The sequence below is a fragment of the Plectropomus leopardus genome, chromosome 9 (assembly GCF_026936395.1).
Source record: "Plectropomus leopardus strain MGB_pleo_1.0 chromosome 9, ASM2693639v1, whole genome shotgun sequence".
Lineage (NCBI taxonomy): Eukaryota > Metazoa > Chordata > Actinopteri > Perciformes > Serranidae > Plectropomus > Plectropomus leopardus.
In genome coordinates, this window is record NC_142184.1 from 5,297,856 (window position 1) to 5,325,048 (window position 27,193).

Sequence of the window (27,193 nt, forward strand, 5' to 3'; positions counted from 1 at the left end):
TCATGATGTATATGGTTATTATTTATTGCTACTTTTAAGGATACAAAAATAGCATGAAACAGAGACTTTTTAAGGAGGCACAAAGTGTAGTACTCAAAATGAAACAAGTACGTGACAACCATCAACACAGAAAATAAAATAAGACAGTATTAATAACATTTTCATTACCAATTATTTCTTTAAAGACTGTAAAATAATAATAATAAATGCATAAAGAAAAAAAGGGGACAGAGACTTAAAAGTTTTAGGCCATGTATCATAATTCATTTTAGAAAAAAAAAGTTTTACATTGTAATAAAACAAATAAAAGATATGATGATAACGTTGGGTATATTATAAACACAAGAGACATTTTAAAGATACACGACAAACAACAAATTATTTCTGTTTAACTCTACTCTTAACTTTACCATCAAACATGGACACTTTGTATGTAATATTTACAGAAAAGGGGAAACATTTAATTAATATAGATTACATTCAAGAAATGTCAAATGCACTGGCTCAATAGATCAATATTAGCTTTAACTAATATTACAAAATAAAATCTTATTTTCTATCAAATAGGTCCATATCAAACATTAAAAACTGAGATTCAGCCTTCCATTTTACTTCGATTATATGCTTTAACATTCTTCCCTTTACAATCATACAAATGGCACTTTAAATGTACTCCAATTCACTCAGTGAAATGTTACAAAAATATTGTTTCAAACTACAACTTACAAACTGTATGAGCACGAGTTATACACACTGTGTTTCCCTACTGTGCTTACAGTGTGTATAAAGTATAACGAAAATGACAGAAAATAAAATGTATGTTCTTTACATCAGCAAGCATGAAGCTTCTGCATAGGCAGGCATGTAGCTTTGAGTATACGGATTGTCATTATGGACGGACTCAAATATACACAAAACAATACACACAGTATACGCTTTGGAATATTTTGTTTGACTGTGCAGCCACAGACGTTTTTACAATCAACTTTAAGAGCAATACAAATAAAATATTTGATTAAAAAAAAGCAAGAAAATTTGAGTGTACAAAATTTCCCACTTCAGCTTGCATGAGCCAGAGCCACATTTTTAAAATAATTGTCAATGCAAAAAAATCTTGAGCATTTAAAATATTTAAAAAACTCTTGCTATGACTTTAGCACTACAGGCACCCGCAAAGCCACTTTGGCATTATAACCTGAATATAATGCAATATATATTTTACGAATACAAAATGTTACATTATTCACAACACTCAAATATTGTATAAAACGTAATAAAATTGACCCCCTGTTATTGAAAACAGTGCATATTAGGAGGCGTCACAAGAGTTCATTTGTATATGATTAAGGCAATGTGCGCTTCACTTCTATTAGAAAACTGCACTTAAAATGAGATGATCAGCATGTAAGCTTAAGACAATCTTTTCATGTAAAACTGCATATAGGCACACACAGACAAAATACACTATTTGTGCAAGAAAAATCAAATGAAAGGATGACAAGCTTTTGGACATATTTGACACATATTTGGGCTAAATTTTTGGTATGAAATTAACCCTTTGAAACCTGCAGTGATATTATGTTCCTATTGGTGCTGCTATCAGATGCCTTTTAGGGAACACTAAGCAAATTGCTGCGATTTCTTTTCCAAAAAATGGGAAAAAGGCAATGAGCAACTTGGAATAAAAATGTTCCACAAACAGCAAGAAAGCAGCTGATTTAGACAATTATTTAAAAATAAGGCTCAGGAAAACTGTCTAGGGGGAAAAAATAGGGAAAATGATATTTATAATTTTTTTTAAATTACATTGCAAAGAATTTTGAGCACTTTTACCAGGTCATTTGTTTGTTGTTTCTTGTAAAACAAAAATTGTGTTTTTTAGTTGTTCTTTTTTTCATCATAATTTTCAGGTAATTTTTTGTTCTTATGACGGATTTCTTGCTCATTTTTGGTTGATGCTTTCTTTCATAGCTCATTGCCTTCTTCCTATGTTTTTGAAAGGAATCAAGCAAATTTGCTCATGTTTCAAAGGGTTAAGCTGTTGACCAACCTTTTTCTTTTTAAAATTTGAAACAGCTACATATCTGTTATTCACTACTATGAGGCAAACAGGTGTGAGTTTATTGCCTGGAAAGTAGAGTTTATCACTTTATTTCCCGGTAAGCTTCCAAACATAAACCAGAAATCTAACAGATGAGGCACATTTGCCTGTTGTTTGTCATCGGTTCATTGGAAACCCACTGGGTGTTGATGTCAGCTGTATGGGTCAAATGAATTGTTCTATTTGACAAATTAAAGTATTTATTGCAGTAAAACATCCAAAGCAAACACAGCAGCCAGGAGCTGATATTTCTATCTCTATGGGTAAAGAAAATGAGGAAGAGAGGGTCTGATTATTGGTGGATGTGCGTCACCTTACTGGAAGGTTGAAGGCTGCGTGTTTATTTGTCTGTCTGTGTCTGGGGGGAGGGCTATGTTGTCATTTCCTGTTCAGGTCCCTCCTCTATGTCTGCCCTCTGGCCTGAACGCCCGTCAGATCCTTTCTTATGATTTCATTCACTGAAAAACAAAGAAAGAGAGAGATGTCAGACAGTGGCAGGATCAATTCATGTATTTGTTTTCACAATAGCATTCAAAATTATTGTTTAAACAGTCAACATTAAAGGAATATTATGTAGGATTCAACATTCAACGAAATTCAAACGAGACGGTGGTCAAGCAAGCTAGAGCGAGTGAATGACGAGGGAGCAGTGTAAGAGAACAAAGCCGTCAATCAAAGAAAGAAAAATTAGTTTTAAGGCGCCGTTTACACGGCAATGGTTCTTGCATTAAGCGCTAAACTTTTGTTGCGGTCTGGCCTTTTGTTTACACGACAACGGCATTTCGGGAGCCTGAAAACGTAAACTATTGAAACTTGGTTTCAACAGGCAGGAGGCAGGTTCTCAGAAGAAACTGACCCGCCACACTTCTAGTGGGTCATAGGTGACAATTGAGAGAAATTATGTTTGTTTGAGTCTGTATATTGTTTGTTTGTTTGTTTTGAATCCTGTATATTATGCCTTTGAAAAGTTAAACTGATTATAACACTGTTAACGGAGGGCCCTTATGTGCTGATTGACATTTCTGTGCAGGGCGTTGATGGAAGTCAGATAACAGCTGCATTAATGTCGAGTAACCACTAGAGGTAGAGCTATGCAAGAGCCTATAAGCAATTACTCCTTGTTGCTTGGATGATTAAAAGTGTGTGTATACACATCAAGAGAAGAGGAAGGGGGGTTGAAATGGAAACTTTCAGTGTCATAGTTCTAAAAATAGAACCAGGATGTGCAGGTGTGGGCATGAAAACTGTTTAATGCATTTAAAATAAAACAAAAGATTGAATTTCTGTAGTGAATAATTGAGATTCTTTATTTTAGCCAATATGTAAGTATGAAAAGCTTTGCTGTGCGGATGAAAAAGAGTTAGTGTAACTACCTGTGACTGCTCACCTCAGTTTAAACACGGTCACATTTCAACAGGTAGCTCTGAATTGAGCAGGAAGGAATGGTGAGCATGTGTGACGTGTCATCTGTGCAGATATGCCACTCTGCTTCTGTGGAGCTCTGGTGTTTATCTGGGAGCCCGGGCCTGGAAGCCTACTGTGTGTGTGTGTGTGTGTGTGTGTGTGTGTGTATGTGTGTGTGTGTGTGTGTGTACACTGGCACTCGGAGACATTATACGCTGGTGCCACAGCTTCCATCGTGCCTCGGGGAACTCATTAGGGTCGATGAGTAATATAAGTATTTCAAAGTGGGCCAAAAAAGCTTTTTGCCTGCAACCAAGCCATTACAGAGCACATATCGTGGCTGTGATTTTGTAACCATGGTAACTCTAGGATTGGGTTATTCAACGAAAGTTTAAAAAGTACGTGTTAAAATCTGAATAGCAGCAGTGGTGGGTCATTTCGCAGTTTGTTAAAAAAGAAAAAGTAACAGGCACTCACATTTTATCTTAGTTTTGTTGATATCTTAAAAAAAAGACCTTTTTACGTTTATTTGCTTTATTGAGTTAGAGAGGATCGATACTACTCTCTATATGCTAAATATGAGGCTACAGCAAAAATGGCCGATTAGTTCAGTTTAGCATTAAGACTGGAAACGAGGAAACAGTTAGCTTGGCTCATTTTGGGGAAGAAATAAACAAGAAATAATGTGTTAATTTGTGAGTTCTGGAAGTGCTGGCAGACAATTTTCAACCATTGGACGGAGCAAGGTTAGCTGTTTCCAGGCTTTACACTAAGTTAATTTGCTTTTGGCTTTAGCTTCATATTTATTGGACAAATATATGAAGGTGTTGATCTTCCCCTCTCTAACTCTTGTCAAGAAAGCCAAGGTTGAACTATTCCCTTAAACTCAAGATGATGAATTAAAGAAAAAAAATGTTAAGGTATAAAACTATTTGCCAGTGAAAGAATCATGTGCAAAGTACTGAATGTTGCTACGTGACACTTCCTTATTTTTGATGTAGATGAACTTTGTTCAGTTGGGTTCGCTCTATTTAAAGCCTTGATTTACATAGTGGTGGGGTTGAAACTATTAATACATGTGTCAAATTAAATCAGACACCATCTCACCCACACAACACCAAACAGATGAGACATTGCGAAGGGTGGAAAGGTTTGCCACAAAGTTTGCTAGATAAAAGTAACTGTTGCAAGTTGAAGTAATTTAGCAGCAAAAACTATTTGCTTTGTAAAGATACAGTTGAGAAATGGTGTGTTGAGCAAATCAACACTACCTCTGTCTGTTTTGTAATCTGAGTTTCTCTGTTTTTTGTTGTGGTGGATGATCCAGCCGTCCATGCGTGGTATTGCATGGACGGATTGAGTTCCCTCTGTGTATCCCACTGTGTAGGTAGCAACTTGTTGCTCCTCTGCACTGTCCTATTGCTCTGACAACCCAAAGTCCAAAAAATGTCCAACTGGACCAGAAGCACATTTCCCCAAGGCCAAGTTCTCCCAAAAACAAATCCCACTTGAGCTCCATAAAATATCAGTCAGCAAGTGCAAATAGAAGCATAGGAAGGATAGAAAATATCTTTTAGAAGTTGCAACCACTGCAGCAAAGTGTAAATCTGCTTAAGCAACAATATGGATTTTTACTTCCATCCAACAAAGCAATCTTTGTTCATCTCTCTTTCTATCTGATCAACTGCAGATGTCAAAGTGAAACAACCCGTTACAGTCGCCCAATACTGAGTACATTTTATAGCCCAGCAGCATCTGAGGATTGCAAAAATTGCAGTAGCAGCCAAACTGGTTGCTCTTCTGTCGTCACAACATCAGCAGCCGTGTTTATTTTAGTCTGTAGTGGAATTCCCTCTGACACCTAATGCCTTAAAGAAACTTTCATCTCCCCAACGGTGCCACAGGATTTTTCCTGAGCATAAAACCAGCTTAGAGAAGCAGCAGGAGCGCCGCAGTGGGGCAACATACAGTGGGGCTTTACTGAGTCTAATGAAGGGTTGGCACGGACCAGCTATTTGAGGCTGGCCCGGGGAACACTCAGGCTAGTCTGTTCAATAGGTGAGTGTCTGGCTCCTGAGTTCTGCACCAATGAGCTGCACTGTTTACCAACCGACCGTGAGAGGAGAGAGAGAGAGAGAGACACTGTGTACAGTAGCTGACTCAGTCGCTGCACACTGCCTGCTGCGAGCTGGAATGTGTGTCTGCAAGTATTTGCATGTTAATACAATGTATGTGTTTGTGTGCAGAAGAGTGTACAGCACGTTCACGGCTGATGAGGGATTGTAATGACAGCATGAGGCTGAAAACCAAAGACAGAAAAGAGAAAGTGGAGTGAGTGGACTCACAACTAACCACCGATCTAACCGCAGATCCGGTGTGTCAGCGCTCACTTTTCTCAAGTTTTCAAACAATGCTGAGCTCACACGCTGATATGTACAGTGAAAGAGTTGCTGCTGCTGTTATTCATAATTCTCTCTGCGCTCTCTGTGTAGAGATCATTTTCTAATTGGATTCAAATGGGGGTTTCCTCTGTCTGTGCATAAATGTATTCAAAAGTTCAAATGAAGCTGCTATGAGACTTCAGAGTTAGTAGCATACACTTCCTTCCTAGAAACACAATGAGGGAACACAATGAGGCCCTACAAATGTCAATGTCCTCGTAGGTAGGTTGGTCAGTCAGTCAGTCAGTCAACCACTTTGGTCCAAACTGAAATTTCTCAGCAATTATTAAGAAAATTGCCATAGAATTTTGTGAGGACATTCATGCATGGCTGCCCCCTGAAAGTCAAAGATTTGAATCATCAATCGGAGACCCCTGAAGCCTCCTGAAGACTGTGAGATTTTTGCAATCTTTTAAATTCAGTGCAAGCTACACTCTGCAACGTGCATCTAAATAAACTTGGGTACAACATCAAGTGTGACGCATGCAATCTAACCTCTAGCAATCAATGAATCTTGCACTATATGGACATGAGTGAGTATTGTTTTAGAATACCTTTAAGAGGCTGACAAATACAAGTCTACATATATAGTGCACTTAAACAACTTGCACACTGTATATTTAATGATAGAACTGTCTTAAAGCAGTTGTCACATGCTCGTCACTACAGTTGTAGCACCGTCTGGATACGGCTAAGTTGTGTATTTGATCAAGCCTTTCAAATGGGATGGAAGTGAGCTGAGACTAATGCGTGTCCACCAGGCTTTTGCTGTGTGCTTTATCTCTCCCGCCCCGATCTCTACCTGCTGGAACAATTTCACCTGCTCCACTGCCTCTGGGCTTTATTCCACACCCACTAAATCTGTCACTCTCAGCCTTTGGAGGCTATGCCAGTGACTCTTTTACTGTTTTCACAAACTATGTGGCAACCAGTGAGATATGCCAGACGTTCTTGACAATTGTGGTCCAGAGGAGAGGCAAGCTCTACCAGGCTTTGTTTTTTTCGGTTTAATAGATAGATATTTGTCTGGCTTGAGCACCAGCAGGAGGCCATGGGAACCTTTGTGAGGGCTGAAGATGTAAGCCCTCTGTGTGGGAGATTATAAGCAAAGTTTTTGGCACAAAACTAAATACCTGACTTTCATTTAGCACTCTTTAACACGTTGACACAGTTCGGGAATGCTCAGATGTGACAGTTACCGACCACAACACTGTGACACCAGGATGTGGCATCACCCTCTCTTCAAAAAATGACTAAAACCCGAAACACATGTCTTGATGAGTAATGTTGACAATTTCACTTTGGTGAAAAATGTGTTTGATGGTCCTAGCTTCAATGTTTGTTTTGTGGTCAGGATCAACACCTTTGCAAACTCGGAGGGGATTTTTCGACCTCGCTTTTCACTCTGTCTAAAAAAAATGTTTTGAATATCGGGAAGTTCCCCTTTTTTCCCTCATCAAAGTGTCAATAAGTAGACCCTGCAGTTATGTGGGTGGGTGGTTTATCACCTGTATTAAAATCTGAAGGGGGCAGACAATCTAACTGCAAATGTTAATGCATTATGAATAAAGTTTTAACATTCAGGGGTGTGATATCATAGAAGCTAAAATCATTATGTTGTAGTTTTCAGATTATTAAATCGCCTGCAGTTCCTTGAAAAAAAGAAGGTAATTAACTCTTTTAAACCTGGACTGACGGCTTTCGTGGGTTTTTAAACCTTTGTGAGCAAACTGGTTTGGTTTCTTTTGAAAACATGAGGAAAAAAAAACAATGAGCAATTAGGCAAGAAATGTTCTACAACTGGCAAGAAATCAGTAAATTTTATCATTATTATTGTTATTATTATCATTATTATTATTATTATTATTATTGTTATAAAGCTAAGGAAAATATTTTATATGTTAATAATAATCAGAATTATATGTTTGAATTTACATGTAAATACATACTTACATTTACAAATAACAAGAATTAATTGCTTTTTTTAAGCATTTCAAGTCATTTCCGTGTTCTTTTTTTCTTGTAACTGTAATTTGTAATTTTCTTGTAACTTTTTACTAGTTTGCCTTTTTCCCATGGTTTGAAAGAAATTGAGCAAATTTGCTCAGGTTTCAAAGGGTTAAAATAAAGTTACTGCTAATTCTGCAATCAGTTTTTACAAGATTTCCAGAGAAAAGTTTAATGTGCTTTTAAAAATCAAAAGTAAAACTGAACAAAGATGGATGGGGAACCCTGGGAAGCCGACTGGCCGTCATCACCTTTTGATGATGGGAGGATCAAACAGGAGACCCAGTTTGACTGTTCCTCTGACTCTGTGTTAATTCACCAACCCACAGCCCTGTTGCTGTTTACTGCGGAGGGAAACCCTGCAAGTTCCATCCAAAAAACACAAATTCCATTGCTGGCCCTTTTTCTTCGTTTCATTTTTTCCATTGAAACACACGCAGCCCCTTCCCTTTTCCTGCAAACTACCCTCCGCCCTCCCCGCTATCTTACAGGGATCAGGCTGGATTTCTGGAGGAGAGCAGCTGCAAATAGGAATTTCTTGCGCCAGATTGGCAGAATCCCGTGGTCGGAAAAAAAGCTAATCCTCTGGTGGGTTCCCCCGCAGAATCGGGGGGCATAAGGCCAAGGAGAAGCCCCGGCCAACTATAACAAACAAAGAGGCTTTCCCCAGCTCTCCCAGGCAGCCCGTTCCACTGTTTGACAATGGTTGCCATGGAAGTTGTTTTTCACTTCATAACAGTGTCAACATGTCCAGGCGGTCAGGAGAGTGACACTTTTTTCTCCCTCCCTCTCTGCCTTTAATGCGAGAGAGAGAGAAAAATGCTCATTTCCTGATGTGTGGCGGTGCCAGACGAACCCCTGCGACCGGCAGAGTGAACATTGTTGAATGGAGTAACGTGGTGACGGCCTCAAGCTGTCTCTAAAGGGAGAATTAAGACTTTCTGAAGTGGCGTTTTATGGGTTACTTTTCCACGGACAGTATATTAAAAACAGTATATGTCAACTGGGACACCCTCAGTTTGGAGAAGCAGGCAGAGTCTAACATGGAAGCTGAGCGATGTAATGATGTGGATGCGGGTCAGCAACAAAACGTTTTTGTCACCTAAAAAAAGTGCCATCTAAAGAAATCAATATCAGTTCAAATTTATGCTATATTGAGAGTATTTTCAACACTTTATCTTAATGTCAGACAGTGATTTTTTTTTCGCTTGTCTATCCCTGCATCAAAATGTTTTTTTGTTTGTGTCATTGTGTGACTTTGGTGTTTAAAACAGTTAGTTCAGATTCATCAAAGTCACACAATAACACAAACAAACAAATCGAAGCAGCTGTAGACGAGCAGCTCCCATGTTCAGTGAGCTAAAATTGCTGTTTTTGTCAATGGAGTTCAGATGAACTGAAGTCTGAACAGGCTGTCTGACAGAGAGGTAAAGCATTGAAAATACTCTCTATGTAGCATGCAATTAAGCTGATTTTGATTTTTGGATGTAATTTCTTTTTTTTGGTGGTGAAAATACAATTTTTCACTGACTCCCATCAGTTGTTGATCAGCTTTGGACTCAAGCTTTCTTCTCAAAACAGCACGCTGACTGACATCTTCTGTATGTTATACACCCACTATGGATAAGCTCCACATAAAACCCCACTTTAAAAAAAAATCAGAACTATCCCTTTAAACCTCACCAGGCTGACACTGTCTGAAGAACAGAAAAGTACTGTACCATTTCACTTCATCGTAATAATATAGTTTGGAGAACCTTGAACTCCAAAGTAAGGACAAGGGTCGACTTTCTGCGTGCTGCTGGATGTGGCCTGACATTAATTCTGTCAGAGGGTAATGAGGTTGACAAGCGTAAGTATAAACATATGACTCATAATCCCTGTTATTTCCACCTTGAGTGGAACAAAAACTACACCTCCTGGCTAGGATTGTTTTAACAGTGTGAGCTTTCTTTGCTGGCTTTGTTCAGAGGGATACTATAGCACGTACATCATATTGTAAATATCCTTGAATTGTTCTATGGAAATCTAATCCATCTCTTTCACAAAAAGGGGAATTGCACATATCCATCACTCGTCTGCCGTCATGTTGATAAAGCAGGGATACTCAGCTTGTTTTGCACTGGGGGCCACTTTTGCAAAATGAAAGGAGGCCAGGAGCCAGTCGCAGCAGCTCCATGCAGGTTTCTATGATGTTAGGACATTTCTCAGATTTTAGGACATTTCCTGGATTTTAGGACGTCTCTTGGATTTTAAGACATTTCTTGGATTTAAGGACATTTCTAGAATTTTATGGCATTTCTTGGATTTTAGGTTGTTTTTAAGATTAGGAATAGGAATGCTTTTAGGATTTCAGGACATTTCTAGGATTTTAGGAAATTCAGGGCTTAGCTAGGAATTTTGTTAGGGGGGTTGGGAAATCCTCCACTAGCACTTTCTTTGATAAACAAATTCCATTTTGATGCTATTTTATGCACTCTGGTACCTTATGTATACTAAAACTACAACAAATAATTTCCAGTGTGAATCATTTAATTTTTATAGTGAATTAAAAATATTTGGGGGCCACCTTGCACCCTATCAGGGGTCAGATTTGACCCGTGGGCCATAATCTGACCATCACCGTGATAAAGACACACACAAGCCCACCCACTCACACAGAGTATAAAAGCATTAACTTACACTCACCATCATCTAGGTAGGCCTGGTCCAAGTTCTCCTCCTTGACCGTCACCCTCCTCTGTCCGTCCCCTGGAGCCTCCATCTGCCCCGTGCCGGGTGGAGCCCGTCCTTTCTGCTGCCCCTTCTGCGTGTACGGCTGCTGCTGGATCACGGTGGGATAGTGCTGAGGGTGGTTCACGGCTGCCTGAGCCTGCGGGGGCGTGGGTGAGTGGGCGGCAGCTGCCTGCGGGGAGTAGCCATCGCAATAGATGATCTGCTGGCTGTCGGGCTGCGGAGCACTGAGAGCTTGAGGGTCTCCTCCCCGCAGCAGGTGGTGGTTTGTGGGGGAGAACTGGATGATTGAAGGGTGCTGGCCTGCTCCGACGGGACCTACAGGCTGAGCCGGGGAGCCTGTGTGGACCAGGACTGACCGGTGGGGGTCGGGCATCATCCCTCCAGTCTGATGATAAAGGCCAGGGCTGCCGCTCAGACTCTTCCCCCCGCGGGAGTACACGATGGCCGAGCTCTGCTGCTGGAAACGTGCGTCCTGGTTTGGAAGGCTGGAGCTGAGACGCTGGCAGGAGGCCATGCTGGACACCAGGCCATTGTCTGGATGGAGGACGCTGCGGGGGTTGTGGTAGTAGGAATGAGGGGATAAACCCAAAATCTGAGGCATGGCAAATCCCATGTGGTCTGCCTCATACTCATCTATAGGCTCCGTCTTTATGGATGGAGCTGGAAAAATCAAAGAAATGGTTATAAACACTCTGACAGCGGTTTGTGCTTTAAAAATAATTTTCTGTGAGTATAATCATTACTAATTATAATTAATTCCCACGCTGTGATTATCGTAAGTATACCGCAAAGAGGCTGAGCAGCATTCTTACATGCCAGTGGTGTGTAGGTGAAATGTTGAGGCTGGCTGCGCTTCCTCTTGCCATTAATGACGTAGAAGTTCACTTTGACAGAATGGCACACAGATGTGTCTCGGTAGGACGGCACCTCCACAAACAGCATACTCTGCAAGAAAATGCCCTCAGTTATCTACTGAAACTGAGCTTTTTGTTTGAGCTGAACTACTAAATCATAACACGTTCGGTGTGATCTACAGGTACAAGTATTAAACCCTTTCAAACCTGGATTGATATCAGTTTTATTGTGCTTCACACATTTTTCACAAGCTATTTGACCCTTTGAAACCTGAGCATATTGGTCTGGTTTCATTGGAAAACATCAGGGGGAAAAGGTAATGATCAACAAGGCAAAAAATGTCCAACAAATTGCAAGATATATAATATAAATTGACAAGAAAATTACCCCAAAAATATTTTTTAAAAAAGAAGGTAATTATTTAAAAAAAAATCCATTGGTCAAAATTTCCAGAAGAAATACAACGACATATATATATATTAAAATAAATATATTTGAAGTGATTTTCTTGTAACTTTTTTACTATTTTTTGCTTATTTTGGGCGATGTCTTGTTCAGCTGCTCATTGCTTTCTCCACATGTTTTTTTTAAAAAGAAATCAAAGTAATTTGAGAAGGTTTTAACAAACAGACATATATTATACATACAGGCTGGCTCTTGTCTTTGTCCACTGTTGCTTCCATTTCCCAGATTTGCTGCCCATCTACAAAGAGGAGAGAAAGAGAAAACCAAGTGTTAAACAATGTGGTATTTAACTCTGCAGTAAAGTCAGTGAGGGCGATTGTTTCAAGATGTCTTTAGCTTGTAAATTTGGAAAATGCTGAATCCCAAACAACTGAGAAATCACCTTATCCCTTCAAAATCTTACACAAACATTTGGTAGAGCACATTTCAAGTCGCTATATCTCAATGAAAATGTGTTGCATTAAACTCAACCTGACTGAGCTATCTCTACCATTCGGTTTGGATTTGTTACGCACAAAATATCCACTAGATGTCACTTTGTCTTTAAACAGTCTACTTTTCTGTTTGCCTCTAAAAGGAAGTTACACACCAGACATGAAGGCTCTGTGTGGGTTCAAAGGTAAGCATATTTATTCCACATATTATAGATTCAGCGGTCTAACTGAACAGATTTATGTAACTTAATACAAAAATGTTATGGTAAAGGTAGTGAAGCTAAACTAATGCAATTAAGATTTATTGTTTGCCAAATAGAAATGAACTTCTGGTCATTCGTTGTTGTTAAATGATACATTTAATGTTAATTATTTTATATGCAGTAAAAAAAATTATAAGTATGACTTTTTACTGTCTAAAACCATGTTTTACCAAACAGTTAAATTGGCCTTTTATGGTAAAAGAAGTGATGCTAAGATAATAATCTAGCATTTTTTTTTTAAATATCGTCGTCAATGCCATATATTTAATGTTTTTCCATTATACATTTGGAGAAAGACATCATATCAGTAAGATTTTTTTTCACCACTTCTGAGATGTTTAAAGTAAGATTGTGTTCAAAGTAAAAGTAAGTATTTACTAGCATAATAGTAAATATTTATGGAGATAATACTAGTACTGGTAATACTACTAATTCAATGGTCACAAAATGCGATATGTTGGTATACAAACATACTGCAAGCATTATAATTAATTATAATTTTCTTGGTGAGTGATTCAGAAGTTTTTGTATTTGCAAACCCTTTTTTTAGACTTTTTCAAATTCAGTAACACAGTAGATTTGTAGCCACAAGAAGGTCTTGACGGCAGCATGTGATTCAAAATTCATGTGGACAGAAAACGTCTCTTTGTAAATGTAGATATTATCACTTTTTAAACCACTTCCTCTTCCTCCACTGAGCACAGCTAAAGGTGGAGATGATGAGCAGGTTAACCCCGAACAGACGTACAGTCATCCATTAATCAGAAAGACTGATTAATGATGATGATTAATGTTAAAGACACACCTGTGTGCTCTCCAATGCGGCGCCCACAGACACACGACATTAGCAGGTTGTGATGAGATCTGCAGGCTTCGCTCTGCTCCACCTCTTTACGGTTAATGTAATGCTACATCACACCTCATCAGATTTACATTCGAGCTGTCGTTTAGGTGAAAAAGTAGAAAAACTAAATGTGCTGGTAAATGTAAACTCCATCTGCCCCAACACATGATCCGACATGTGCTGTGTTTGAATGTTACTGTAGGTGGGAAACCCTCTGTCAAATTAAAAACACATGGCTTAAATGAGTCAGCAGGAGAAAGGGGGATTCCACACATCTTGCCAACTTTTCTTTACTTTTTTCTAAACTTTATTTTCATGATCAACTCTCTCCACGTCTTACAAAACGTGATGACTACTGCTTTCTTGGCGTTTGTGTTTGTTTGCGTTTTGTTGCAATTCTACTCTCAGGGATACCCCGATTCTTGTTCTCCCTCTGGAGATAATTGCGCGCGGAGGTGGAAAGGAGATGGAGGGGGGCTGGAGAGAAAGCCCGATCGAGGCTTGACTTGGCTGGGGAAGCTTTCCTTCCCTCCATACAACGCTCCCTGTCCAAGCAGCACAGGAGCCAGGGGAGCTCCAGCCAGAGGCAGCTGTCTCTCATTCAGAGGGATTTCACAGCTGCACTGGTCCAGAACTTTGTGTCATACAGAAACTCTCCAAAACAATGGCAATCCCTCTTCGTAAGATTTCTTTTTCCGTCTCTGTCTTACTATCCATTACTGTGGTGTGTCGTAACACAGCGGCAGGGAACCCCGGAGAAGAGAAAAAAGGAAAAAGCAGCCGGGGCATTCAGGTCCAAGTTTTAGTTGAGGTTGCCTGTGGAGTGCCTGCGTTTTAAAAGCGAAGCACCCAGACAGCAGTGGAGTCAGTGAGTCACCGTATCAGACAAGTATTTTAACATAACTGTCCACCTTCGACAAACCCTGACATTACATAATAAAGGTAAAAAACTGCATTTCCCTGCCACGAAGCAGCATAAAAATAAAACCTTGCCTTCAATCCAGATGCACGTAAAAGAACACTTCGCCCACAAAATGAACATTTGTTTATCGATTACTCACCCTGTGTTACATTGAATTTTTGAAAACAAGTTTATTTTTCATACACACCACCGCAGTGAGTGAAGAATCCAAAAACAGAGGAAATTCTTGATGAACTTCAGTCACAGGGCTCCACATTTAACAACAACAAAACTATATCAAAACATTTACAAACCCTCATAAAGGTCGTGCAGCATAATCCAGGTCTCCTTTATCCAACTGTATACTCAGACAGCCCTGACTGAAAATTATCTACGCTCTCTTCAAAGCCAGACTCAATTAATAAAAATAGCAATTTTACCTCACTGAACACAGGAGCTGCCAGTCTACAATTACCTCAATCAGTTAGTTAGTTTGTGTTATTGTGTGACTTTAGTGTTTTAAAGGTTAGTTTGGATCTGTAAGTCACACAATAACACAAAGAAGTAAACTTATCGAGGCGGCGACAGACCAGCAGCTCCTGTGTTCAGTGAGGGAAAATGTTTGTTTTTGTCAATGGAGTCTGGCTTTCAAGAGAGTATAGATATGTATCACTTTTTGTTGAGTTCCTTGTTGGAGAGGGCTGTGTGTTTGGGAATTACTGCGACTTGGATAACACTGTTAAAGTCATGCAAGAGTTCTGAAACGGATGTTTTGATCCAGTTTTGTGTGGAGACATGCAAGTAAATAAAGTTTTCTTAATGAATCCAACGTAATACAAGGGGACTAATTAATGTACAAATGCTCAGCTTGTGGGTGGAATATTCCTTTAAGTGCATCTGGATTGAGAGAAATAATTTTTTTTATGTATACTCATGGCAAAAAAATACAATTTTTTACCTTTATTAGCTAATGTTAGATTCTGTCAAAGATGGGCAGTTATGTTAGTATTTTAGTATCATTGCCATCTTAACTTAGGTGTATTTTTTGTGTTTTGTTCATGCTGCTGCTGAAGAAAGGACTTTCATTTTTTTTTTTAAATAATTATTAATTTTTCCCAAATTCTACAGAACATGGGATAAAAATTGGATATATTTGGGGGGGATTCATTATTCCTTTGAGTGTCAACGAAGTGCATAAACGAACATGTGACATGTGACATGACACACAGAAGTATTAATCACAGCATAAAAGGCTCATCTGAGCAGTGATAAGACATCATGGATGTCAGTGAGGAGTAAAAGAGCAAAAGGAAGCGAGGCTGCACTGTTATCATTTAGATCATGCAAATAACTCATGCGGCTCCATCGACACAATGCTGGCGGTGAAATGTGAAAGCTACGAACGTGTTACACAGACATGGATACCTATGAGTCACTGTTATCACTAGTGTTGTGGTGTTGCTGTGACACTGTGTTGTGTAATAGCAGAACTAACAGATATACAAACCATAAACGTTTCAGAGATTCAGTTATAGGTTTCCAGGCATTGTGTGTCTTTATTGTTGGCCAAAAAAAAATTTATAAAAATGTTTGAAAATAGAAAATGACTCTGGCTCAGGTTGTGAGTGATGCTGGGGATGATGTGATTCGATGCCACTCACCTTGGGTTTTCTCCAAAAAAATGACCTTGGAATCGGAGCTGAAGTTCTGCCCGGTCAGGATCATCTGCTGGCCTCCCAAAACTGAGCAGCTGTCAATGTCCTGTTTCTCCACCATGGGAAGCTCGTGTGCTGAGCGCTGAGCTGTCGGGACACACAGAGGGGCGGGGTGTTACATTTACTGTCTATCTGCGGTCACACACACTCACATGGGAAAAGCATTAAGCACATGAACCAGTGTTTAACGACAGTATAACTTAAACGACAAGAGGACTGATTAATAAGTTGGTTAGCAACAACAACTTTGTCTGTAATTGATATGTAATTTTTGAGCAAAATTAGTGAAAAATTACTAAAGGCTTTAGTTAAACTACTCAAATGTTCAGATTTACAGTTTGTCTTCTTATATAATTTTAAACTCAATATCTTTGGGCTTTAGGGGCTGTTGGTCAGACAAAATAAGACACTTGTAAACCTCCTTTAAGTTTTTAGATTCCAAAGACAAATCATTTTTAAAAGTGATCAGCAGATTAATCAACACTGAAAATAGTTGTTAGCTGCAGGCCTAATCTACCTTAAGTAAGCAAGTAACACTTCATTAGAAATCTCTGGCTTGGTTTCTCACAAATGCACAAACAATGTATTGCCAAGAAGTGACTGTGTCTTATAATAAAGAGGTGATGCTGAGTCATTCTACAATCACAGCCCTCGCTTTCGCTTTTAATAAGCAGCCATACAAATCTGCTAAATCACAACTTAAATCAGGTAACCGGAGAGGTTGTTTTGACAGTAAAGTATTGTGCGGGAAGGCGACAAAAGAGGATCATTCTGATCTTCTGAAGTGTGATACAAACAGCAGATGTCAGTTGGCATGCTACTAGTTTGGAGAAGCAGGCAGAAGTACTGACAGTTTGTTAGTTTGTTTGTGTTATTGTGTGATTTTGGTGAATCCAAACTGACCCCTAAAAACTCCAAAGTCATACGATAACTCAAATTAAATAACTGATCAAAGCAGCAGTAAGTCAGCAGCTCCTGTGTTCAGAGACTTTAAATTACTGTTTTTCTCAATGGAGTCTGGCTTAAGAGAGAGCAACATAATGGCTTCGATTCTCCTCTGAAAATTGCTGTCTGATGGCAAGGTAAAGCAGTAAAGATACTCTAAATAAAACCTACGTTGAACCTGATTTTTTCTATTTTAAGTGGCTAAAGTTGGTTTTACTGCTGCCCTAATCCAAAGCAATACATTTCTTCGCTTCTGTGTCAGTATTCCTGTGTGCTTCTCCAAACTGGAGGTGTGTCAACAGACAATTACTGTGTATAATTCACTGGCTATAGATAAGCACCTCATACACTTCCGCAGACCCAAACTATCCCTTTGTTATGCGTGTTACTTTCGTGTGTTGTAGCTCATTATCAGCCATTAGTTCATCTGAAACTCCACACTCACTGAGGCAAGCTGTCGACAAACAGCCCTGTGACCTTTGAACAGGTTTGTTCGCACTTCTGCATCACAAGCAGTTAAAACAAAGAGGATGACACCAGCAGGGGCCCTGCCTCCTCAAACACACCATCACTGACAGTCTGCTTATCAACAGGCCTGACAGATGTGTCATTGATGTCATTGTGAACAACTTAACACATGAATGGTTTTCTCTCACAGCGATTGTTGTGAAGTTCACCTTATGACGGACAGGTAATAACTACTGTTCCGCTCTTTCTGTGAGCAGAAAACAGATGGGAAATGATGATTGTTAAATTATATATTTTGCGTCATGGTTTTTTACAATGACAGGAGCATATTGCACGCAGCCTGTGTCACACTGATATGATGGATGCCATGTCTCAACAAGGGTGTTAGTCAAAGCTAGATAAAGAGCCTTCTTGTTTGAGTTTTGATTACAGCGGGTGCTTTAATAACACTGTGTACACATAAACTGATGTACCCAAACACAGACTTTACTACTGCTCACATACAAACAGATACATGCAGCGCCCACCTACTGGATGGAAGCCCTGGTTTCATAAAGACATCTTTGTGAGCAGGACTCTGGACTATCAGCGCAGCTCCAAACTCATTTAAATGTGGGTTCCTTTTTATTTACAGTATTTATTTTGTATAATGTTTTGTTAACTGTTAGAAACATCAGCAGTTTGACCTCAACAGGAAGCGTACATGGGGGAAACATGGGGAAACGCTTCACTGTAGCAAACTTTTTTTTTAAAGCATGAGGCAAAAAATAGCACAAAAAGCTTATCATGAAAGTGTTTTATGTGTGGCTGCTTACAGCACTCGATGGGATGTGAGGCCACTTGGAGAGAGACGTGCTGTCCTCCAGGCTGAGGTATGTGCACACGAAACACAAGACGAACGCGGGTGTTTTTCCGACCGACGTCTGTCTCGCCCTTCCTCAGCTCGATGTCGGCGTTTCTGAGCTTCAGGATCCCAGCACAGTCGATTCTGTGAGAAGGGATGAATACGAATGTAAAAATGTATGTTAAAAAGCACATAAATGGAAACCCTAACCCAATCTTTCAGAAATCAAATGCTCATTTTAGTTCCTCACATTGCTCTCATGTTGTTCTTTGGTTCCAAGGGGATCTCCAGGACTTTGGTGCCATGGATAACCTTCTCATAGCTGGTGGTTGTGACTGTCTTGCCAGTGATGCGGTGGACTTGATAAAAGGCGTGGGGCTTCAGGATGCGCTCATCAGCTGTACCAATAAAGATCTGCAGGCCGAGTGGCTCCTTGCCTCTGTAGCCATGTAGCTGCAAACACACACACACACAAAAATCACTTTAAGGATTAGGGTTGTCGATCAAGCAAATGATTTTACTTTCGCATTTTTATATGTCCGCTACCACAGACACAAAAAATACAGAAGTGGATCAAGAGAGAAAACACCCCCTCTCTATCCCTTTCAAACTCAGATATAATACTTGGCAGCGCTGATCAAATATAAATCAAGATTCTGTGACTGTATTGCCATTTTCTTGCCTGAAAAGCTTTCGAAAACATATTTTAGCGCTCAATTTGGCTGTAATATGAGAATTTGAGAACAGGCACAATACTGTTTCCTGTATGGTTAAAGTAGAGGCTGGAAAAACTGAGAATAAACGGTTAAACTTAATAGCGCTGATAAAATATGAACCAAGATTCTGTTATTGCATTGCATATTTCTCACCTCAAATGTTTTCAGAAACATATTTTAGTGTACCATTTAGCTGTAACACAACACTGTTTGTTAGCAGCCAGCTGCCATAATGTTTCCGGTGGAAAACTGCCAAGCTCACATTACGTCACCCGCCAGCAGGAGCATTCATTGGTGCAGTGTGGTTCATTCTGGTAGTTGTGGGTTTTCTAACTCTTGAGACATCGCAAATGCCACTTTCTCTGCTCAAACAGCATCAGTTACAAAAATGTTTGCATCTTTCCACTGCATCAATAGCCCAGTTTTATGAAAAGACCATCAAACAGTAAAATACTTATTAAAACAGAGATACAGTATCAGGAAATATTTGAGCCTCTTTCAACTGGTTGTATTTCTCCATAGCTTGATAGATGTTGTTTCCCCTCCGGAGGTAGCAAATCAGCATCAGACCCATGTGTTAAAATCTTCTTTCTGCAGCCTTGACAGAAACCGGCAGAGTGCTCTCATCCTACAGCCTCAGACTAGTTTTTTCTTTAAGTCAAGTTGTGAAGCTGTCAAAAACATCCAGCCCGACAGACGCACATGGCATAAAAGCTATCAGATAGGTGAAGATGTGAACTGAAGACAGAAAGAGAAGCAGAGAGAGAAATGTTACTTTTAACCTGAGAGTGCCTCCTGAGGAAACCTGCAAAAACCACAAAGCATCAATCTGCATCTAAATGCTTTTTTTTGTGCAAACAGGGTAGCGCATAACCTATAACACAGAATATAACCATGAACTGCACAGAGACTGAACAAGCACAACAGGTAACTTTTTCAAGAGACTATTCTATCTACAGAAAATGCCACTGCCTTAGAAATACACCGCCATCTAGCAGCTTTATAAACTTAACTCTTTGAAGCCTGAGCAAATTAGCTTCATTCCTTTCAAAAACATGGGAAAGTAATGAGCAACAAAGGGGAAATGACCCAAAAATGAGCAAGAAATTAGTAAAAAGTAAAAAATTCCCCTGAAATCTAGTAGTTTAAAAAAAGGAAATTATCTGGAAAATGTGCTTAACAATCTGAATAATTTTAGAACATAATTGTAAATATTTAATTATAATTCAAAAAAGTTTTTCCCTAGCAATATTTTTTGTCCCTCAGCATTTTACTCATGCTTTATCAAAATAATTTTCTTAAACTATGGATTTCTTGCAATTTGTGGAACATTTCTTACTAAGTTGCGCATTGCCTTTTTTCTCATGGTTTTGAAAAAAATCATACCAATTTGCTCATGTTCTAAATGTTCAATGTGAAACGGGTCTGAATGCACCACAAAAAAAGTGATGTCACTCAAAGGGTTAAGTTGCCGTGCGGCATATCATACCACCAACAAAAGATGCCTTATTGTGTCGGTGTCTGATGCCAAAATTGCGGACCACATGGCGGTATATGATGAGTTGGTAATGAGAACAGGTTGGGTCTGCGTGTGTAGTTCAGTAGAGGGAAAATTGTTCGTCCATGGAACTGCTCATAACAAGGTCTTTGGATTAACTTGAGAAACGGAGTCATGAAATCTGGAAAGAGACATTGCTGTTGAGTTTTTTAAATGTATTTCTGCTGAGCGCCATCTAGTTCCATTATATTGGAGAGACGGCAGACATCTCTACAGCTGATATCTCCAACAACTGCAGCTCACAACAAAACATTTAAGATTTATAAATAGCTACAGGTGAGAGGAAAAAATCTGGTTTTTTTTATTTGAAGGTGAGCTGTCCCTTTAAGACTGTTTTAACTCCTGGTTAGAAAAACTACACACAGCATGTAACATCAGTCACAATTTAGAAATGATTATTTCGGTGAATGGACCTGACAGACTTCCCAGCAGCTGCTGAATGTAAGCAGAAACTATGGCAACATGAATGAGCACGCTGGCTCCATATCCAGGTAGCTGACACACCGAGTGAAACAGAGGAAGCTGACTGCAAACACTCAACAGGCCATGTGAGCGGTCGGCCGGTTGTCATGGCAGTGGCAGGAGCAGTGAGTCATGACAGAAAGCAGTGTAGGAAAAGTAAAGTGGAGGGTACGAGGGAGAGAAGGAGAGAAGGACGAAGGAAAAACAGAGGGAGCAAAGGAGGCGAGGAGGAAGGGAAAGACGAGGTGAGGGAGTGCAGCCGTGGCTAGCCAGGCCTGACCATCTGATTGGCCTGGCAAACCAGGCAGAACCGACCTCAGGGTGAGGCCTTCGGGGATGGGGCAGAAAATGGAAAAGAAGCGAGAGAAGCTTACAACAAGTCTCTACTATCACCAATAAAAACAGGTTTGAAATGTTGCCACAGTAACGCAAAGAAAGGGAAGTTAAGCCTATTCTTGGACCGCATAGTCGGCCACAACTGTGTCACGACTAATTTCATCATGCTCTGTCTGAATCCCATGTTGTGACTGTAAGAGAAGCACGTTTTTTTTTCCCTGATCTACACTTATGTTAACCACAAGCATTATTCATTTTCTTTAATGCGTCTGCTTCAACACGCTAAGTCAGCTGCCTAATACGAGACCCACGCAGTCAACAAACCAGCGTGTAAGAGGAAGTCAGGGACAACATGAACACAGGCCTGTTTGTGTGGTTAAAACCATGGGGGCGAGGGCGCACAACAGCAAACTATTTTAAGCTGGAAGGCCAAAAAAAAAGAGAAAAACTCAGAGCGCTTGTGTTGCTCACTGACCTGAGTTCAGTTCTGAGGGTTTTCGTGAGGCTACGGGGCGGTTACATTGTGTCATATGTCTGGGGTTAGGGCATGCTTTATGATTTGTTTCAGAAAGTGAGAAATGGGAAAGGTGCTGCCGTGAGAGTATCCAGCACATCGAGTCATTTTCATACAGCTGGCCCTGGGCAATAACACCACCACCACTGAGTGCATAATGAGTAGGAAATACCATTACACGCAAGCCCTCCCATCAGGGCTGCCTGAGGCTCCCCAACTGGAAGGCTACTGTAATTTAACAGGCAAACCTGACAGCACACCTTCATATGTTCGATCAGCACTTTCAGTTGTAGTTTTAAATGTATATTTTGGTTCTGATTTAAAGGAATGCTGTGATAATATTTAGGGGGGGTTTGTAGCATCTGGCGGTGAGGATCGCAGACTGCAAACAGCTAAAACTTCTCCTGGTTAGAATTCCTTCAGTGTTTAATGTTCAAGTTATTACCAGGAGCCAAATTATCTGCAGAGGTCAATTCCTCACCCAAATAAACGGACCAGGTGATTTAAACTGGTAAAAGCACTGAATAAAGCAGTTTCACATCATAAATCAGTGTTTGTTTGGTGCTGTTTGGCATGTCCAAGACAGGCATGCTAGCCCAGCACCTGCTAATGTGTGCTCAACCATTTTCTCTCATAACTTAAGATCCAGACATGCAAGAGGTTTTTACCAAGAGCCGAATTATCCGCAAAGGTCTCCTCCTCTCTAAAACAAATTGACCAAGTGATTTAAACTGGTAACACTGAATAAAACAGTTTTACATTACAAATCAGCGTTTCTCCTATGCTGTTTGGCTTGTTGCAGACAGGCTGCTAACTTACTTTTTTGACCCAGACATTCAGATTTTTAGTAGGAGCTAAATTAACCGCAGATGTCACTTCCTCTCTAGACCAAACAACTCTGCCGATTTAAACAGTTAAGGACACTGAATAAAGCTGCTCCATGTCCAAATCAGTGTTTTTCTGTTGCTGTTTGGCATGTCACAGATGGGCCACCAGCCCAGCACCTGCTAATCTGTGCTTACTTTTTTCTCTGATAACCTAAAATTCAGACATTAAGGAGATTTTTGACAGGAGGCGTATTATCAGCGGAAGACTCCTCCTCTCCAAAACAAACAGACCACGTAATTTAAACTGTTAAGTACATTGAATAAAGCACTTTCATGGTAAAACATCTTTGTTTTCGACCCTCTTGACGCAGAAGAGCTTCTAACTACAGTGGCCGACATGAAAATGTGTATGGTCCTAACTAGAGGTCGTGTTTTTTCTGTCCACTCTGGGCTACTGTGGAAACGAGGTGGTGCAGCATGGCGATGTAGATATAAACAGCCCATTTTAAGGCAACAAAAACACGATTCTTATTTTCAGGTGATTTTACTAAAAAGACATACTTATTATATGACATTACTGCCAACATACCCCCCTAAATCCTACACACTGGACCTTTCCATGACAGCGGATACTTTGTTAAACTAAACATTTGTTTGGTTGTACCTGAACAACGGGATGTCCTCCTGTCGGGGCTTTGACTGCGCCTCTGCTTCCCTCTGTCTCATAGTGAGCTCTGTGGTGTGGTTTGGGCTGCACGTCAATGTGGAGCTCGTACTGGTCTGTGCGACTGGGCATCGGCCATTCCAGTGGGGGGAGAGATGCCACGGGGATGCTGAAGGACATGAAGGACACAGAAAAGTATATAAATCATGGAAATCATTAACGTTATGCTGCTTCAAAGATGGATATGTATGTTATGTGTTAGCCATTAACAGTCTGGCCTTTCTTATTTACCTGCAGATGCTGGAAACCAGCGGCTTGGACCAGATTGGGGGGATAACAAAGAAAGGCTCTGCAGCAGGTTTGGGTTTTATGTCCTGGTCGCAGGACACCAGGTAGTTCCCTTCTGCGTGGTTCTCTGGGTACAGAGTGTAAACCTGGTTGGACGTCTTGACTATTTTAGTGGGCACCAGGCCTGGCTGACCGCTGCCAAACCCGTTCATGGCATCAGCGAGGCTGCTGTGTGTGTAATGGGCACCCATGTTGTGATCTTCATGGCCGCTGTGGGGGGAGGGGCTGCGGGAGCGGTGCCCAGGGACCAAGCCTGGATTCCTGTACATGTCGTAGGTGCGTTTGCCCTGCGGGGAGGTGGAGCGGGAGCCGGGTCTGGAGGAGGGCGAGCGGTGGCCCAGGCAGCCGTCCTCAGTTAGGCTGGTGCGAGGGGAGGTGCCCGGGGAGGTGCGTGGGGAACCTGTGTGGATGTTCTGTAACCTGGGACAGAGGTCACTGGGGTTCTGGCCACTGCTGGGGGACACGCAAGGAGACGCCCACGGGGAGTAACTCTCCGAGTGCCAGCTGGTGGAGGAGTTGCTGCTGGCGGGACTCAGGCACTGAGGCTCACGGTAGGTGAGGTTTTCATGGCCGGGCACAGTGAGGGTGGGTCTGGGGCTAATGTTCAGGTGGTGGTTCTGCAGGGAGTCCCGACCATGGTTGTAGTGCTCACGGGAGGGGGTGATTTCGATCCGTGGGCTTAGGGCCAATCCTACAGGCCGAGTACCGTCCAGGTAGTGTCTCGCCTCCTGGTTCTCATATCCTGAGAGAACCTCGGTGTTGTGGTCGCTGTAGGAGGGACTGCAGGACTTGATGCCGTACGGCGAGGCCTCCTCCAGAGGGAAAGCCTGCTCAGATTCAGGACTGAGGACTTTGTGAGGTGCAAGGTTGGGGTCATCTGCAGAGGATGAGAGATGGAAAATCAACACAAAACACACCTTTGAAAAACATCAGTATTGCCTCAGATATATCCATAAAAATGAATCTCAAATAAACCCTTTGAAAGCTGGATCGACATCAGTTTTCCTGTTCCGCGTTCACATCCCTCTCACAAGATATTTGACCCTGTGAAACCTGAGCTAACTGGTTTTAATTTTTTGGGGAAGAACGGTAATGACTTACTTGGCAAAAATGAATAAAAACTGACAATAAATGACCTGAAAATTAAATTTAAAAATGGGGTTAGGATTATGGTATGAAAATGGTCAAAAATAGAGAAAATGTCCAAAAACTATGTCATTATTATAACTGGCTACATACTTACTACTACGTCACCTGCATTTTTTTAAACTTAAAAGTAAGAAATAAAACATATCTCAGCCACCACATGTTGACATTTTCTCTCACGTGGCAATTACATGTCGCAACCATCATCAAGAAGTCTGTCAAATTTACTTCCTGTTTTCATTTTGCATTCACACAAACAAGCACTGCATGTTATACTTTTAATTCTGAGCCCACAAGTAACCAAAAAACGAGGGAGAGGATTCAGCTCAGGTCGCCAAAAAGCCCCGGACAAACCTTGATCTCCCGCAGGAAAGTCACTGCAAGGTGGTTCATACTCAAACAAGTATTCAAACTCCAAATCCTCATCGGGGCAGTTGTTGACTCGACTGAGCTCTTCCTCCAAATCTTTCTCGTCGTAAAAAGAGGTCATCTGTCTCCGTGTTTTGTTTGTTTTTTGTTTTTTTTTTATTTTATTTTGTTCCTAACGACTCCGCTCCGGGTTCAATTCACGACAGAGACGCGGCTGCGGCGCTGATGTGGATTTGTGGAACCTGTTCAAGTGTCAGATGATGCATCAGTGAAGCCTGCAAGAGGTGAAGCGCACAAGTTTCCTGTTTCAACCCGCCGCCGCAGTTATTTTCAGAAGTGAAGGCGGGTCTATTTTCACACCGAATGCAGACTTTTCGAGTTCATCTCTGTGTCTGATCGCGCCTCCCCTGTTCGCTGATGCGCCGAGAGAGAGAGAAAAAAAGCAAAAGTGCATGTTGGATGTGATGAATTCGCTCAAACAGATGACAGACTGCGCAGGTTGGTGCTGCCCCCGGGCGTCTGACACGTGACAGTGACACAGCAGGGTGCTGACAGCGCCCATCACCTGTCCAGCTACAACTGTCCACTAAAACTGGGGAGCGTTTCAACTTTGCGAGTACGCGCGAGTACATGGATGGATAGTGTGCTCTCAGTGGATTGTATGCCGTGGGATATATCAGCCAAAGTGTGGACGCGCTGTTTTACAGCTCCTAAATACACGCAATCCTGAGGGAATCCCCAGATTAACGCATGACGCAGCACAGATACTCGGGCGTTCCTTCCTGTTGTGGCTTTACGCAGCGGACCAATAAATGCACAGTCAGCAAAATAGGCGCACAAAATGTACCCGAGAGCAAAATTTAAATTTAGTTTTGAAACTTTTTTTTTTTTTTTGGTGGTGGTGGATTCATTTGGGTATGTCACCAAATGAACCAAAACCAGTGGCCAAAAGATGACTGGATCAGACAGGACTCAAATCTGAGAAAGTATCGAGCGCTCAAGTGACAACTGTAGTACTTGGTTAAAAATTATATAATTTTAGGCATATTCTAACTTTTGTATAAGTCAAAAGTCAAAAGTATATTTAAAATTACACTCAAAGTACAGTAAGAAAACATAAAATGTGCTCTTTATATTCACATATTATGGACATCTAATAAAATTTGATCACGTGTCGTAACTTATTAACTTTTTAAATTCATATCCAAAGTTTCTCTCCTATTTTCTCCGATAAAATTATATTTTGAGTATTTTATTAGAGTTACCAAAATTAAATGTATGGACTACATGTTCGACCCAAAATATCTTCCCGGTGATGCCAATCAAAGCGCATCAGCTTGTCTCCCCCGAAACATCAACATCCCAACTATCTCTGAAATGTTAGACACATGACATTACAGCGCACACACTTAAAAGTCAAAGGCTAACACTACTCTATCAATTAAAAATCAAATGTTTTGATTACCAGTTAATCACAACACTTCAGCAGTACCTTGATCCATCGACCTCATGGTGTGGTACTGTGCCAGCCTCCAATTCTCTCTAAACATCTGGAGAAAAAAATCGAAAAATAAAGAAAAAAGAAAAATTACTTTCCGCCAATAACCATAGCAGAAGAAGTTCTCTTCAGTTTAAGAAAATGTTCAAAAATTAGAAGAAAAAAACTCAAAATCTTCAAGCTGCGGCACGGCAGCTGCGCGCAAAGTCCTCTTTCTTCTCCAAAAACATGCAGCCGCACCAGCTACGGCAGCGGGTCTGGTATGAAGTCCCTCTTCCTAGAGCTCTATAAGGATTACTTGTGTATCAAGAGCGGCTTCCTTCCCCGCTCTG

The 27,193-nt window shown here is 40.8% G+C and overlaps 1 protein-coding gene across 3 annotated transcripts; it reads right to left on the minus strand.

Moving 5' to 3' along the window:
• nfatc2a (nuclear factor of activated T cells 2a) lies at positions 1-27,193 on the minus strand. 3 transcript variants are annotated; one of them, XM_042491228.2, is made up of 10 exons: positions 26,856-27,193; positions 23,792-24,725; positions 23,501-23,669; positions 18,674-18,876; positions 18,395-18,567; positions 16,113-16,253; positions 12,192-12,247; positions 11,502-11,634; positions 10,636-11,349; positions 1-2,559 (listed from the first exon to the last, which is right to left on the minus strand). In XM_042491228.2, the coding sequence occupies exons 1-10, from the start codon at positions 26,911-26,913 to the stop codon at positions 2,504-2,506; spliced, it is 2,637 nt and encodes an 878-aa protein (XP_042347162.2). In that variant the 5' UTR covers positions 26,914-27,193; the 3' UTR covers positions 1-2,503. The 3 variants fall into 3 exon arrangements, with proteins under 3 accessions (XP_042347162.2, XP_042347160.2, XP_042347161.2); XM_042491226.2 differs by lacking the exon at positions 26,856-27,193 and adding an exon at positions 25,349-25,874; XM_042491227.2 differs by lacking the exon at positions 26,856-27,193 and adding an exon at positions 25,349-25,869 and having other exon boundaries at positions 10,642-11,349.